General features: G+C 36.3%; 1 protein-coding gene across 1 annotated transcript in view; it reads left to right on the top strand.

Moving 5' to 3' along the window:
- The first annotated feature begins 562 nt into the window (after positions 1-562).
- LOC111495916 (protein SABRE-like) overlaps positions 563-16750 on the top strand; it is a 20513-nt gene continuing 4325 nt past the window's right edge. The window contains exons 1-14 of the mRNA XM_023146077.1: positions 563-913; positions 2108-2219; positions 2773-3036; positions 3256-3521; positions 3669-3888; positions 4513-4683; positions 4785-4862; positions 7010-7258; positions 7954-10059; positions 11543-13394; positions 13605-13705; positions 14790-15146; positions 15583-15701; positions 16215-16461. Of these exons, the coding sequence (XP_023001845.1) occupies positions 843-913; positions 2108-2219; positions 2773-3036; positions 3256-3521; positions 3669-3888; positions 4513-4683; positions 4785-4862; positions 7010-7258; positions 7954-10059; positions 11543-13394; positions 13605-13705; positions 14790-15146; positions 15583-15701; positions 16215-16461 (6213 nt within the window). The 5' untranslated portion in view covers positions 563-842. The remainder of the gene's footprint in view (positions 914-2107; positions 2220-2772; positions 3037-3255; positions 3522-3668; positions 3889-4512; positions 4684-4784; positions 4863-7009; positions 7259-7953; positions 10060-11542; positions 13395-13604; positions 13706-14789; positions 15147-15582; positions 15702-16214; positions 16462-16750) is intronic.

The raw sequence follows: 16750 nt of genomic DNA, 5'->3' as shown, positions 1-16750 counted from the left end.
GTTATACTCTTTTTAATTATTAATTTTTAGAACAACTAGCAATTTTTATTTTATGATTCTAATACATTTTTGTTTTAAAAAATAAGAAAATATTGTATGAATCGATTACATTTAATAAACTATTATAATTTATAGTACTAAAATATCTATTTTTTTTAAAACTTAAATTAGAAATTTTAGGACAAATTTTAACTTGCATAAAAATTGGATTTGAAATTAATTTATAATTTTTTAAAAAATATAATATACATTATGAATGTAATTTGGCGGCGACTTGATGGAGCATATGGGGAAGCAGCGGGTAAAGAAGGTTCCCGCCACGAAATTCAACTTCCAAACTCGCCGTTAACAAACGAATCCATCCCTCACTGTCTGATCAGGACACGTGGCACATTTAAAATCTTCCACGTCGACAAATTCAGCACTTTTCCGGATTTTCAGACCTCGGAGCACACGGACATACCGTACTCTAACCACATCGGATCCCGGCCTCTCCCTCTCCCTCTCCACATATTTTCCTCGGAAGAACAATCAAACCGCCGAAAAAAAAGAAGAGGAAAGGAGAAGGCTAACCAGTCCATTTCTCTGATCACCGAGCACTTCACGGATCGGATCTCTGCCAATCCTATTAATGGAAAACTTCCGATCTCCTCGTCGTGAAGACTCAGTCGTATACTGGATTGTTCCTCAATTTTGGACTTCAGTTCTAGGATTTAATTATCTGATGTTTACGTTTTGACATCAAGTTATGTGCACTCGTTGCACTCTGCTTAATTCGTCGGAATTTGATCACCTGATACTCTCCCACGCCTTCTCCGATTCCACCACTCTCTCTATCAGCCATGGCGGTTCCGCCTTTCAAGTTTCTATTCGGATTCTTCATCGTTTCGATTATACTATGGCTGATTTTCATGTGAGTACCTGAATTACATTTGCGGTTCACTGGTTTCTATCTGATCGAGTCGGTCGATTTCGTTTTCTTCGTACGCTAAATGCCATTGCACTTATGGATATTGGTTGATTCAGTTGTTTATTACGATTCTTATTTTTTAAGTAGACTCTATAATACGTATGTCTTTTTCCTCTGGTTTGGTAAGGGTGGGGGATGTCATTGAGACATATTGTTGATTCATTTATCCGGCATAAAATGCGAGGGAGTAGATATGTCCTTTTTAGCTTGTCATATGGCGGGGCTCCTGAACTTTGCAATACAAGCTGAATTTCTCGCATAAAAAAGGAAGCTCTATGGGTTGGATAGTTAAATGAAACAATGCTTTTCGTTGATGGAAGGAAACCAATACAAACTTCTATTCTGAGATAGGAAAAACAGCCCAAAAAATTCCGAAAAAAGGATATATTGAACATCAATCACAATTAAGATTAAGCAGTTCTTTCTAAGATGTTAAGGAAACCAATTTCAAAGTCATCAAATAACACCTCCCAGATCAGAACCCACCAAACTGATTGGATGAAAAAATCAAGTCAAAGTTTGATCCTCCTACTCGTAACATTTGTACAAGCATGTATGAGAAGTAATTTAGGCTCCTTAAGAAATGGATTGATCTTTTATTTCTTTTGAACAAGAAACAAAACATGATTAAAAAGTGAAGTACAAAAGTCCAACTATAGGAACTGTAGACAAAGAACAAAAATATAATAAAAGGGGGAAAAAACTAGAAACGTCCTAAAAGTCCTCCAGTTCGAACATATATCAGAGGATGAGTAGTTGACATAATTTCACTGCATCGAGCTCTCTGTAGAAGAATCTTTTGGTATATATGTTTAGTGGAAGCTAGCTAGATTCAGACACACAAGTAGATAATGGAAATAATTAAGCATGGCATTCAGAATAGTCATGCTAGTGGAGTCCTGAGCGAGGAATAAGGTTTTGTCATTTATAGAAATTTATCCATCTGTCATGTGACAATTCTGTTACTGATTTGTGGTTATATTTAATTGTTTTGGTCTCTCCACGATCTTATGATTCTATTCCAATTCTCAATAGACAGATAAGCATTCTTTAAGATTCCGTCAATATTGATTATCTCAATTTGGATTCTAAGGGATTCTTATTCCTCATAGCAATAAAACTTCTATTGTTTTTCAGGTTTGCTTCTAGATTGGTGGCTTTGATTTTGAGCAAGGTTGTTGGAGCATCAGTAGCATTTCGTGTTGGAGGGTGGAAATCTTTAAAGGATGTTGTGATCAAGTTCCGGAAGGTTTCATTTATATTTGGAAGCTTTAAAATTTCATTTAATATTTAATTATATGATTTTGTAAAGTCTAGGGATTCAAGAAAAACAACTTGCTCTTGGAAAGCCTCATGCCCTTTCGAGAATATGCTAGTATTAGTAACAGGCATTAGCCTTCTGCCCTCACGTCTAGCTTTGTGCATGTGTGCATTGGTTAAGAAATCTGGGGAGGGTACTATTGTCAAATCTGAACAAATATGGTTAATTCAATCTTAATTTATTTGAATTATTTAGTTTTGCCTAATGGTCTACAAGTGAGAAGCTTTTCTATCAGATTTTTTCTTTAAAAAAAAGAGTTTAGAGGAGGTGTCATTAATTTGATGTGGTTCTTGACCATCCAGTCCAAAAAAGTTTAAAATGCATTATATGAAGGTTCCCAAAAACAGTGACATCACTGCTTGCTAAGTTGGACATTCTGCAATGCAGATAGATTTCCTTTTTCCTGTGACTCTACTATATTAGGAGATCATTGCTCAGATAGAATTGTGAGATTTTTATTGTTATCTCATTTTAACTTCAGGGTGCAATTGAATCAATATCAGTTGGTGAAATTAAATTGAGTTTGCGCCAGTCCCTTGTCAAACTTGGCGTGGGCATTATTTCTAGGGATCCGAAGCTACAGATATTGATATGTGACTTAAAAGTTACTATGAGGCCTTCAGTTAAAGGTGTGCCAAAGTCGTCTAAGCCTCGGAGTTCCCGCCCTAAAGGCAAAGGAAAGTTGATGGTTGTAGCCAATATTGCAAGATATTTGTCAGTTTCAATAACAGATTTGGTTCTAAAGGTATGCAAAGTTCTGAGACTAATGTTTGCGATGTTCTTTACGATTTTTAGGTTGAAACACATGATTCTTAAAGGTCCTGATATATTTGTAGCTAGAACGTTCTAGAATTGATTATTTGTGCCTTTTTGTCTTCTATTAATACTATTTTTGGTTAGTTTGTTACTCTTATAGTTTCTTTTGCTCCTTTTTGTTTGTGCAATTGGATCTTGAACATTGCAGACTCCCAAAGCTACCATTGAAGTTAAGGATTTGAGCATTGACATATCTAAAAGTGGTGGAGAAGCAGCAAATTTAGTTTTCAGGTTACAAATATTGCCCATATCTGTGCATCTTGGTGAACCACGAGTTAGTTGTGAACAATCATCCAACTTGAAAAGTGAGGGATGTATATCTGCTGTCGATTCATCTTTTGCCACTACGGATAAATCTTCTGCTCCTTTTATTTGCGAAGAATTTTCTGTGTCTAGTGAATTTGGACCCGACAGGTACTTCCATTTGCCATTTTTCCTATCATTTGTGGTTTTCTTTTGGTGTTTGATTCTCATTATTGTGATCTACAAAAGCAGTGTGTCTGTTAGCAAGCTTACATTTTTATTTCATTTTATTTTATTTTATTTTATTTTGTGACTTAGGGAAGCTGGTATAAGTGTTAAGAATATTGATATCGCTTTTGGAGAGGTCAATTTAAACTTGAATGAGGAGCTATTTTCAAAAAGCAAGAAGGAAACGGACTCTTCTTTTCCTTCTGATAAAACTGTTGAGTCAACTGCTGATTCTCAACCTACAGTAAAGCCCCAGAAGAAGCAACCACTTGCATCTCTTTCGAAGTATACCTCTGTTTTCCCAGAAAAGGTTGTATTCTGATTGGCTACTCTTATCTTGTTTATATCAGTAAGCATTTTAGTATTTGAGTGGTTTTCAGTCTCATGGCACTTCTCTATTTATTAAGTTTTCTTTGTAGGATATAAAAGTAGAGCAGTTCACTAGATTTTCCTCATGTGCATATATATACATTGGTGCTTTTTGTCCATTAATTTTTGTATTACAGCTTTATACATATTAATCTCCGTTGGTACTCTTTCTTGTAATCCTTTGGTTGTTTGAGTATAGCTCATTCCTTGTTTTGTATGATCCCCTTTTTTGTGATATAGATTCGCTTTTGATAAATATGTGAAGTGTACAGTATGGAAAGAATCCTTAGGATCTTTCGATCTTTTTTTTTTTCTTTTTTTTTTTTTTAAATAAGAAAGGGTTGTGTTGCTCGGTTCTGTAACTATTTATTTGTTCCAATTCAGAATCTGAATTTTTGAACTTTGAGGTAGTTATTAATTTACAGTTAGCACATAATTCACATCCTTTTTAGTCTTTGATGATAATGTGTAGGCTCTATTTCAGTTCTGTAGCTCTTTTTCTGGTTGAATTTATCACAGCACAATGATTTATAAAGTGAAACTAAAGCGAGTGGTTCTTTGATAGGTCTCCTTCTGCCTTCCCAAACTGAATGTTATGTTTGTGCATCGTGAGCACGAGCTTGTTGTTGAAAACAACATAGTGGGCTTTCAGTTTAAGATAATCAAATCACCCAGCTTAGAGGATTCAGGAGAGTCCGCACGTCTTGATCTACAAATGGAGTTCAGTGAGATTCATGTATTGTTTAAACTTTTGTTGTTTTGGAAACTTGCAGTTATTAATTTTTACATTGTCATGTTGCTCGACTGTTTTCTTAACCGTTTTTGGTGTGATCTCAGCTACTTAGAGAGGCTGGCACTTCCCTTTTGGAGATACTGAAAGTCGATGTAGTGACCTTTGTTTATATTCCAATACAAGTGAGTATCCTTATTTACAAACTTCAGGTTGTTTATTTTCTTCACCTCGTGCATAAACATAATGTGTTCTTTGGTGTTTATTCAACTTTAACAAACGTTTGGTCTTTGTCTTGTCAAATTGTAGCTTAATGATTTCCTGTTAAATTAAGACATTTTCCTTATTTGTTCTGGCGGCATCAATTGAAATTTTAATATCATCTAATATAGCCTTCCTTTCTTGTAAAAGGCCACTAATGGTTGATCATAAGTTTTGACTTCCATAGTGGCCATAATTCAAACATTATAAGATGTTTGATGCAAAAATGCAGCCCATGATAACCATCAAGCTCAATTCTCAGCTTCTTTGCTCTGCTTAATACCCTCAAATATGCTCCAAGCAATTGATTGACCACTTCATATTACACCATTTATCTAGGACTGATGTGCTGTACTCTTCCTAAAGGTTACACCATCTCACCTGACTAGTTTTTGATAGCCTGTGATAGCAAAATTTAATGGAGAAGGGCTGTCCCTGAGACTCCACGCTCGGTGCACTTACTAGTCTTCTTTGCAACAAAGAAGAACTTGATCTTTTGGAGACTTTCCTATGCCAAATGGAGTGATATAAGGATGTGTAGAAAGAGTTGCCATTGGAGATCGGAGACAAAGATTTTACCGTGGTCCTAGAGGTCTAAAAAGGCCATTCCCACTTGTTTGAGCTGCTAGTAAGCTTAACCTTTGGAAGGAGTGGGCAAAGGCTACCCGCACTGCATAGTTCCATCACGTTTTAAGGTTTTTTGTGAATGTTATCACAAGAGTTGCTAGATGGTTCCATACCTCTCAGATAAAAGAGAGTGCTCAATTATTAGGTAGACCATGGAGCTTAAAAGAGCTTGTATAAAGGTGATTCGTCATCTCATCCCAAAGAACAATGCAAAAGGAGGTGACCATACATCATTGCCAACAAAGCAAATGGTCCCTACATTTATGAGTGTATCAATAGGTCTTTTGTGCTCCCTCACAACGTGCACAATCTTTTGGGCTTCTATTCTTGTGGGCATCCATTTAAAAATGAGAGTTTTATTTGAGATTTCATTTGGAGAGAGGTGGTTATGAAAAAGGCAGCCATCTTGTGAATTGGAAATGGGTGTCTTACTTCAAAGTTTAGTGAGAACATTAAATACAAAACCATTGTCTTACTTCAAGGTATTCAATTGCTAAATATAAAAGCAGCTAGAAGATTTAATTTGCCTTCAAAATCAGAAAGGGAAACAATGTAAGATTTTGGGAGGATCTGTGATTGTCTAATGCTCCTCCCTTCATACCTTGCCCCCAATTATACGCTTTGCTAAGGTTTGGGATAACTGGAATATGTCGTGTGGCTCCAAAGTATCTTGAAGATTGCTTGATTTGGAAGGGGAACTCTAGGAGAATTCACTTGTAAATCGCCCCATTTTTGCTGTCAAAGAATAGTAATAAATTTTTAATTATCAATAAAAAGTTTGTCAAAGAATCGCCACCTTGGAGAATTATTAGCCTTTCTTGCAGTGTTTTTATTATCATTTCTTGCAGTGTTTTCTTTCCCAGTTTGTAAATTGAAGTATTGTGGTGCAGAGCAGAACTTTCAACTCATTTTCTGGATGTGGGTAAGCTGTATGATACATGATATGTTGATAAATGTGAACAGTGAAGTTGGAGGCAGATCTAATAAAATGTAGTTTTCACAACTTTTTTTAGCCCAAATTTGATCAATTGCCCATGTGCTCGCCAATGTATATGATATATTAATATATATATATATTCTTTATAAGAAACGGGAGGCTGTGTTAGCATGCCAAACAAAGACAGCCCGAAGGCCATAGGAACGAGATATCCTTTTGCTAAGGGGGCATTAAACAGAATGCCTCCAGTCTCTGTGTTTCCACCTGCTTGAGTTGCTACCAAGCTTATCCTTTAGGAAGATGACATGTCAACGCAACAGTTCTTTTTTTTTTTCTTTTTTCTTTTTTTTTGCAGATATAGTTTCCTTTACTCATATTTACTAAGCTGGAGTTGTCTGTTCTTTGTTGGTCTGTCCATATTCTGTAGTAGCCTAAGTGACACCCATCATTAAGAGTCATTTTGGTTGAACTTTTTCTTTACTTCCGCATGATTCTTGTATGTTTCAGTCAGCATCACCTATCAGGGTTGAAGTGGACTTAAAGTTGGGAAGTACTCGGTGCAACATAATAATAAGTAGACTGAAACCATGGCTGCGCCTCCATTCCTCCAAAAAAAAGAAGATGGTCCTGAAGAAGGAAAAGCCTTCTGAAAAGCCGAAGTCTTCTGAGTCCAAAGCCATCACGTGGACATGTACGGTATCAGCCCCGGAGATGACTATTGTGCTTTATAGTACACATGGTTCACCGTTATATCATGTAAGTTATGTGCTTAGATCTATTCTCTTCCTTTTATCTTAGAATTATCAGTGATTCTAGTCTGTTCTGTGCTCTAAAACTCAATAATTCCTTGTAGACGAAATGTTGAGATATTTATTCCAGGAATGACTCTCTCTCTCTCTTTGCTCCTTTTTCTTTTTAATTGTCCCGCTGGTACTGAAAGAATGAATAACAATGCAACTTTATCTATTTCCAATGAAAAAATAGATAGATATGCACTGTCTTTCATTGAGGATATCATGGATGAATATGACGACGTGGTGCATGCTACCGGTATTTTAGCTTGGTTTATATCCAGTAGCACTGGAAAGTTGATTGAGTCGTTTTAGGGGGCGGAAGTACTGGTTGCTTAAAATGGTTTAATGGTGAGGGATGTGAGATTGTCTTAAACCACATTCTCATTCACAAAATTTTTCCAATGCTCTAGATTAATGCACTGGAAATCTTAGAAAAGTTTGCCAAGTGAAGTTTCAAACTGACTGGTTTACTCCTGAATTTAAGTTAGCACTCCAATCTAACATAACCGTATTTTTCAGTTAATTACATGGATTCTTTCTTAAGTCTCATCTCTTTTGAGTATTTTGTTTCCTTTTCTGCATAGTTTATATTATTTAATCTTCCATTAGTTAAGCACTTTGAGCATATGTCATGCTCATTTGTTCATGTTGTCGCAGGGCTGTTCACAATCTTCTCATGTGTTCGCAAATAATAGATCAAATATGGGAGTTGCAGTACATATGGAGCTTGGTGAACTAAATTTGCACCTGGCCGATGAATACCAAGAACGCTTGAAGGAAAGCCTTACTGTGGAATCGAGTTCAGGTTCTTTGATACACATAGCTAAGATAAGTTTGGATTGGGGAAAAAAGGATATTGAACCGTCTGAAGAAGAGGGTCTTAGAAGCAAACTAGTATTGTCTGTTGATGTGACTGGTATGGGTTTCTATTTTACATTCAAGCGTATTGAATCACTTGTTTCAACTGCTATGATTTTACAATCACTTCTTAAACAATTCTCTGGTTCCCGGAAGAAAACTACGCAAAGCCAAGGGGACCGTTCAACTAAATCATCTGGGAAAGGGGCCAAACTTCTAAAACTCAGTCTTGAAAAATGTTCCATAACCGTTTGTGGGGATATTGATTTGGAGAACATGACTGTTGCAGACCCTAAACGTGTCTATTATGGATCACAAGGTGGTCAAGTTGTTATGACTGCCAATCCTGATGGCACACCCCGTTATGCAAATGTAATGTCTACGATGTCTGATGAGTGCAAACGGGTGAATTATTCCATAGCTCTCGATATTTTTCATCTCAGTTTATGTGTGAACAAGGAGAAACAATCCACACAGGTAGAAGTTGAGAGAGTTAGGTCAATATACCAGGAGCATTTGGAGGAACATGGGAAAGATACAAAACTGACATTCTTTGACATGCAGAATGCTAAGTTTGTACGGCGTTCTGGTGGTCTCAAAGAGATTTCTGTATGCTCGCTTTTCAGTGCTACGGATATTTCAGTTGGGTGGGAGCCAGACGTACAGCTATCTCTTGTTGAACTTGGACTACAGCTGAAATTACTCGTGCATAACAAAAAGGTTCAGGGAGATAATAACGTATCTACTGAAGATGCTTCAAACACAAAAGATTCTGAACAAAAGACAGAAACTATCTCTGAATCTGTGCAGCCTGAGAAACAGAAGAAAAAGGAATCAATATTTGCTGTTGATGTGGAAATGTTAAGAGTTTATGCACAGGCTGGAGATGGAGTTGATGCAGTTGTTCAGGTTCAGTCAATTTTTTCTGAAAATGCACGTATAGGAGTACTTCTAGAAGGACTCTTACTTAGTTTCAATGGCTCCAGAGTACTCAAAAGTAGCCGAATGCAGATTTCACGTATTCCTAATGTGTCTACTGGTACGTGTGATATGAAAGTGCCAGTTACCACTTGGGACTGGGTTATTCAAGGTTTGGACATACATATTTGCTTACCTTACCGGTTGCAGTTGCGGGCCATTGATGACTCAGTTGAGGATATGCTGCGAGCTTTGAAGCTTATTACTGCTGCCAAAACATCTGTTATTTTTCCAATGAAGAAAGAAAGCTCAAAAGTCAAAAAGGCTAGTTCAACCAAAGTTGGGAGTTTGAAGTTTTGCATACGTAAGTTAACTGCTGATATAGAAGAGGAGCCATTGCAGGGATGGCTTGATGAACACTATAAGCTAATAAGAAATGAAGCTTATGAAGTGGCTGTTAGGTTAAAATTTCTTGACGATTTAATTTCTAAAGCAAACCAAGTTCCAAAAACTGCTGAAACAATTGATTCTCCTCAAGAAAGGAAGACGTGCTATAATGGCATTGAATTTGATCCACAAAATCCATCAGATGTGCTTAGAATGCGAGACGAGATACATATACAGTCATTTCAATCTTATTATCGTGCCTGTCAGAATATATTGCCATCAGAAGGTTCAGGTTCCTGTACTGAAGGGCTCCAGTCTGGTTTTAAATTCAGCACTGCCAGAACTTTTCTTATGTCCGTTACTGCTACAGACTTAGATGTTTCCTTAACGAAAATTGATGGTGGAGATGATGGAATGATAGACGTTCTAAGGAGGCTTGATCCTGTCTGTCTGCAAGAAAACATACCATTCTCGCGGCTTTACGGGAGAAATATACTCTTGAATGCAGGCTCTCTTGCCGTGCTGCTGAGAGATTACCCATTTCCTCTATTTGCAGCAACTTCTGGCAAATGTGAAGGCTGTCTCGTGATGGCACAACAGGTAATTTTCCTTCTGCCTTACTTTTACCAATATACACTCTTATGACTTGGTTACAATTGTTATGATTTCTTCATTCTCTTTTAAAATACACGATCCTTTTTTTTTTTAGGGGGTGGGGAGGTGAAGAGGGAGGGCAGTAGGCTGGTATTGTTGTTCATCATAGCATGCATGAGTTTTGGAGTTTGTCAATTATTTTTCCTTTAATTTTGAGTTCCTTCTCTTGGATTTAACTAATGTGCATATAGCTCTCCCATTCTTGCAATATAGTAATTTAAAAAAGTGAAAGTTCATTGTGGAACAAGAATGAATGGAACAAGAATGAATACACCTATATGGTAGGTTTTCTGGCACGTATCTTGTTCCCAGCTGCTGTTGCTTATGAGAGAGCCCCCACCCAAGGAAACTACTTACAAACGGCCTTCCAACCAATAATAATCAAGGGGAGGGGTAGTTAGAAAAGATTTTACCATACCTATGTCTCCAACATGAAACAAATCCAAAAAAAAAATAATAATAATAAATAAATAAAATAATCAAAGGAAGAAATTTATCCACAAATTTCATAAAAGCGCTCTAGAAGCAAACTTCCACAGAATTCTCGCATTACTTTTCAACTTCCATCCCTCAAACTCAACAGCCAACCAATGATCCTATTTGGGAGACGAATTTGCATGTCAAAGTAGTCATCTGAGGGCAAGATTTGGACTCGTCTTTTGAAGTCATTTCCATTCAAGATTCCATGAGCCATCCATTCACCTTAGGAATTTTGAAATCCCGAATCAACTATATGTAGTGAGTTAGAAATCAAATTTCAAAATGATTTTGGGTTTTTGTTAAAATGATTCACAAAAAATTAAGAGCAAAACAAATAACTTTAGGTGATAAAATATGATACTGAATGTTTCCCGATTAAAATAGAATACATATGAAAGATCAGAATGCCAAAATAATTTTTTTTAAATAAGATTTAAATAAACTTTTTTTATATGTCAATTGGAGGTTTCCTCACTCTGCCTTTGTTGGAGGTTTCCTCAATTTCATTTATCCATGAAATTATTTTTTTTGAGGATGCTGCATTTAGAAAGATAAAGAGAGTAGTAGTTCTTTACAAGGTCTGGAAATATGGTGGGGAGGGAACAGTAAATTAGAGTTCTCCTGATTTTAAGTGAAATGTATTCTCCCCGCAAAAGAAGAAAAAGAAATTCCCTACCCAGCCATATTTGGACACTGTACAAAGAATGAAAAAAAAAAAAAGAGAAGCAAACTAGAGTTTTCTTGAATATTTGCAATAAGAATAGTTTAGCTAAACCTTGTTCTCTTTTTGGACCCTCTCCCTTTGAATGGTTGGTTAATATGTTAACATTATTTATTTATTTATTTTTGTGCTTATCCCAGGAATAGGAAACTGTGTACAATAAAAAGGAACATGTAATTCATGAATTTGTGTCTCGTAATTTTGACAATATTTTTGCTTTTCAACTAGGCTACGTGTTTTCAACCTCAAATATATCAAGATGTGTACGTTGGGAAATGGAGAAAGGTGCAGATGCTACGCTCTGCTAGTGGTACAACTCCTGCAATGAAGACATATTCAAATTTGCCCATTCATTTTAAGAAGGCAGAGCTATCTTTTGGAGTGGGATATGAACCTATTTTTGCTGATATCAGTTATGCTTTCACTGTGGCCTTACGAAGGGCTAATCTTAGTGTCTGTAATCCTGGTCCACTTATTCAGCCTCCAAAAAAAGAGAAGAGCTTACCATGGTGGGATGATATGAGGTATTACATTCATGGAAATATCACTTTGTATTTTTCTGAGACACGGTGGAATATTCTTGGAAGTGCCGATCCTTATGAAAAGCTTGAAAAACTTCAAGTATTAACTGGTCAAATGGAGATCCAGCAGTCAGATGGTCGCATCTTTCTTTCTTGCCAGGAATTCAGGATTTTAACCAGCAGTTTGGAAAGTATGGCTGTTACTCGTGGTCTAAAACTTCCTCAAGGCATCTCTGGTCCGTTCCTTGAAACGCCAGTTTTCACCCTTGAAGTAAACATGATCTGGGGTTGTGATTCTGACGCTCCATTGAACCATTATCTACATGCGTTTCCTGTTGAAGGAAAATCTCGTGACATAGTCTTTGATCCATTTAGGTCCACATCTCTGTCACTTCAGTGGAGTTTCACCTTTAGGCCGCCTCTTCCTTCGAGTGAGAAACAGTTGTTTGATAATATCGATAAAAATAATTGTTCTACAAGACTGAGTTTTGGAGCTCATGATCTTGCTTGGATGAGTAAGTTTGGGACTTTGAATTACTTACCTCCTACCAAACTCCGTACCTTCTCTAGATGGGCCCGTTTTGGTGTTCCCAGGATTATAAGATCTGGTAATTTGCCCATGGACAAAGTAATAACCGAGTTTATGCTAAGAATTGATATTACTACTCCTGAGATAAGACATGTCCCATTAGATGACGATGATCCAGCAAAGGGACTGACTTTTAGTATGGCAAAACTGAAATATGAAATTGGCCTCAGTCGGGGCAAGCAAAAATATACATTTGAATGCAGACGGGATAACCTTGATCTTTTCTACCAAGGACTTGATCTTCATATGCTAAAGGCTTTTACAAATAAAGAAAATTGCAGCAGTGTTGCAAAAGCAGTTCAAATGACCAGAAAAAATTCACAATCTGCTTCCACAGATAAAGTCCCTGTGGAGAAAGGCAACAGTACAAGCAGCTCAACTGAAAAACATCGTGATGATGGATTCTTTGTGACGGCTGATTATTTCACAATTAGGCGGCAGAGCCCAAAGGCTGACCCTGCTAGGTTATTAGCTTGGCAACAGGCTGGAAAAAGAAACGTTGAGATGTTGTCTGTAAAGACTGAGTTTGAAAATGAGAATGAGAGTGATGAACGTGCACGATCTGATCCAAGTGATGATGATGGATACAATGTAGTCGTAGCTGATAATTGCCAGCGTGTTTTTGTTTATGGACTCAAACTTTTATGGACAATTGAGAACAGAGGTGCTATTACATCTTTTGCTGGCGGTCTAACCAAGGCATTGCAACCTTCAAAACCTTCCCCTTCAAGACAGTATACACAGCGGAAACTACTTGAGGAGAAACTACTTGCAGAGAACCAGCCGAACGATAAAGCTCAAGTGTGTGAAGATGAGGAGATCTCTAAGGCCCCTAACAATGATGATACAGTTTCCTCTTCTACATCACAGCCAGAGGCTTTGGAATTGCAACCAGCCACATCGCAAAGCGTTAAAACAGAAAACATTTCGTCTACAGATAAAGGGGAGAACGTATCATCTCCTGCACCTGGTACATCTTGAGCATTCATTTATAGCAGAAATAGTGGCTTTATAGTTCTTATCAAAACAATAACATTATGGTATCTACCTTGATGAATATTGCTATGACTGAAGCATGTGTCTGGGATATGTAGGGTCATATTGGAAAAAAGTTGATCCAAGTGTTTAGTTAACAAATGTTTTGTAGGCTATAAGAGGTAACACTTTTCTTTCTTTCCAGGAAAAGATGAGAAGTTAGATGACAAAGAGGATGAAGGGACTCGGCTCTTCATGGTGAATGTCATAGGGCCACAATTCAATCTTCACTCAGAAGAAGCTAACGTAAGTACCCTCAGACTCCCTAACTTTATTATGAGGATTAAATTCCTCGTGCTTTTTCTGTATGTTTTTTATTGTGAATAATTCTTGAATCATGCAACTAATATCACTCCAACTGAGATTGTTCTTGTTCTCACCTGTGATTACTGTTTAATGTTTCGGACAATTCTTGATTTAAAATTTTTTCATTATTTTTCGTTTGCATGCATGTAATGCTTAAGTACAACGATATGGATATTACTTACTAGGAAAATGTCTATCTATATTATGATTTTACATTTTTTTCTTTTTTGGTGTGGGGTGAAAAGGTCGTAATTTAACCCATGAGAAATGCACTCTAGCTTCAAAGTGCTATAGTATTATAACTGAATATATGCATTGGCATTCCTCTCCTGTTCTACTTTATCGTCATCATTCCATCATCAGAATGAGAAGTTTCGGAAACTTGGATTATATACATGAGTGTTCTCTAAACCGCTATACTCTGACCAGTTGTTTATATTAGACGATAAATCATATTATTGTATATCATTTGAAAAAGAATGGAATTTTCAATTCCTTCCATTCTTTAAATTTTGCCAAAACAGTTTTAACGTGTGGAATTAGTGAACCTTTTCTTGTGTTGAATCATCATTTCACCCAAATATCTCAAGTTGATGGGTTATGGTAAAACTTAATCATTTACTAATATTTAACAATCTCCCTCAGTTGTGAGATCAGAGATTTATGGAAGGCCCAAAACTTAAATTCAATATTAATCGGGGAGGAAATTACATTAGAAGGGTTTCAATGTAGGACCTCCTACTGCAAAATCACCGCTTCACTCAACAGCTTAAACTGATGGGTTATAGTAAATTTAATCTTTTATCAATGTTTAACGTCTTGCAACTCTCATTTTCTTTAGATTGAATTTCAAGTTTCATTTGAATTGTATTTAAATGGGGATGCCTTCTCCCCTTTTCTTTATTTCATCACATCGATGAAATATATTCTTTCCTATATATATATAATTTATTATATTTTGTTTTCTGCGTCACATGCAAAGATGTTTTTAATGATGTTTCATATTGTTCTGTTGTTGAAACAGGGAAGGTTTTTGCTTGCTGCTGCTACTGGGCGTATTTTAGCACGATCATTCCATTCAATCGTCCAAGTTGGCCATCACATGATAGAACAAGCTCTTGCCGCTGGAAATGTGCAAATTTCAGAGTGTGAACCTGAAATGACATGGAAACGGATGGAGTTATCGGTGATGTTAGAGCATGTTCAGGCTCATGTTGCACCAACTGATGTTGACCCAGGGGCTGGATTGCAGTGGCTTCCAAAAATTCTAAGAAGTTCTCCTAAAGTAAAGCGAACTGGAGCTTTGCTTGAAAGAGTGTTTATGCCCTGTAACATGTACTTCCGATACACAAGGCACAAGGGTGGAACTCCTGAGTTGAAGGTTTGTCATTTACCTTGTATTACTTCAATTATCTTTTATATCGCATTTCCACGAATGATGAGAAGGATACAGTTTGACATGTAGAAGAACATATGAGTAATTAGAAAATGATCCTACTTTTGAGCTTGTGTTTTAGAAAAAACTAATTTTTAAAACTAATGGAAGTGGTCTTTCCTAGAACATTCTTTGAAAGTTTGTTGATATTACCATTCCCTCAAAAAAGTAACAATAATAAATGAAGAAACGAACTTTCATTCGGAAGAAATGAAAGAATACACAAGTAACAAAAAGCACATTGATCCTAATCAAGGCCCCATGAAGTCAAGATGACTTAGAATATTAAATATTTGGCTTGTAGAGTTAAACTTGCTTAGTCTGCATACTAATTAGTCTTGAACTTAAGTGTTTCTAATGTGTTTGCATGATCTTGTTGTAGGTGAAGCCATTAAAAGAGCTTACTTTCACTTCTGAAAATATAACAGCAACAATGACTTCTCGTCAGTTTCAAGTTATGGTTGACGTGTTAACAAACCTTCTTTTTGCACGTCTTCCCAAGTATGTGATGAATTTGTGTCTATGCTATCAGTTTTTTCTGGAATCACAATATTATGATGATATGCTGCTGTATTTAGCTGGAATTACATCTCAACTTCCCCTCTTGAGTTACTTCATACAAACGTTTGATCTGTTGTATCATCTTTTCAATATTTATTTTACTTTTTTCTATGTGATTAATTCAACACTCAGAGACAATAGCTAGGAATAATACTGCTTACAGCCTTAAGGCCATTACCTTTATTGAATTCTTATTGTCATTATTATATATCATCTAGCATTCTGAGTTGATACCCTTTTTCTATTTTTAAGAATCTCTGTTTTATTGTTAAAATTATTGGTAACCACGGCTTTCCATAATTTGAATTGTTTTATTAGTTTTTATGTTTTTTTTAAATATTATACAAGAGTTACATGAACTGCAAAGTTCTTATAACAGCAACAGTACATGATGTTCAAAAGTATAATTTTATTTGACTAATTTGCTATAATGATTGATTCCCCTAATTTCAGGCCTCGAAACAGTAGTACTTCATTTCCTTCGGAAGATGGTGAGGATGTTGAAGAGGAAGCAGATGAGGTTGTCCCTGATGGTGTTGAAGAGGTAGAACTTGCAAAAATAAACCTTGAAGTGAAAGAACGGGAACAAAGGTTACTTCGGAATGACATCAGAAAACTGTCTCTCTATTGCGACGGTAGTGACCTAAATCCAGAAAAAGATGGTGAGATGTGGATGGTTTCAGGGGGAAAGTCCTTATTGGTGAGCTACATTTTGGGTTTTTCTTGTTATTTCATTTTATGATTCTAAACGTGGATTATGATTTTGTTAATTTTTATATGTTTTTAGAAATAGTTTTTATTTTGAACTTCTTCCGCAAAAAGTTTAGCTCTGCTTGTGAACATGCGTGTTGGTTTGACTGTGGTTGATTGTCTCCTGTCAATTAATTCTTTTTCACAAATTAAAACTTCCATTATTTCCATGGATTTACAACCTACGTCCTTGAACATACTTTCTTTTCTTTTTTTTTTTTCTTTTTTTTTTTTTTTTT

The sequence above is a fragment of the Cucurbita maxima genome, unplaced genomic scaffold (assembly GCF_002738345.1).
Source record: "Cucurbita maxima cultivar Rimu unplaced genomic scaffold, Cmax_1.0 Cma_Scf00022, whole genome shotgun sequence".
Classification (NCBI taxonomy): Eukaryota; Viridiplantae; Streptophyta; class Magnoliopsida; order Cucurbitales; family Cucurbitaceae; genus Cucurbita; species Cucurbita maxima.
The sequence above is the reverse complement of the archived record's forward strand: the minus strand, read 5'-3'. Positions and strand labels throughout refer to the sequence as shown.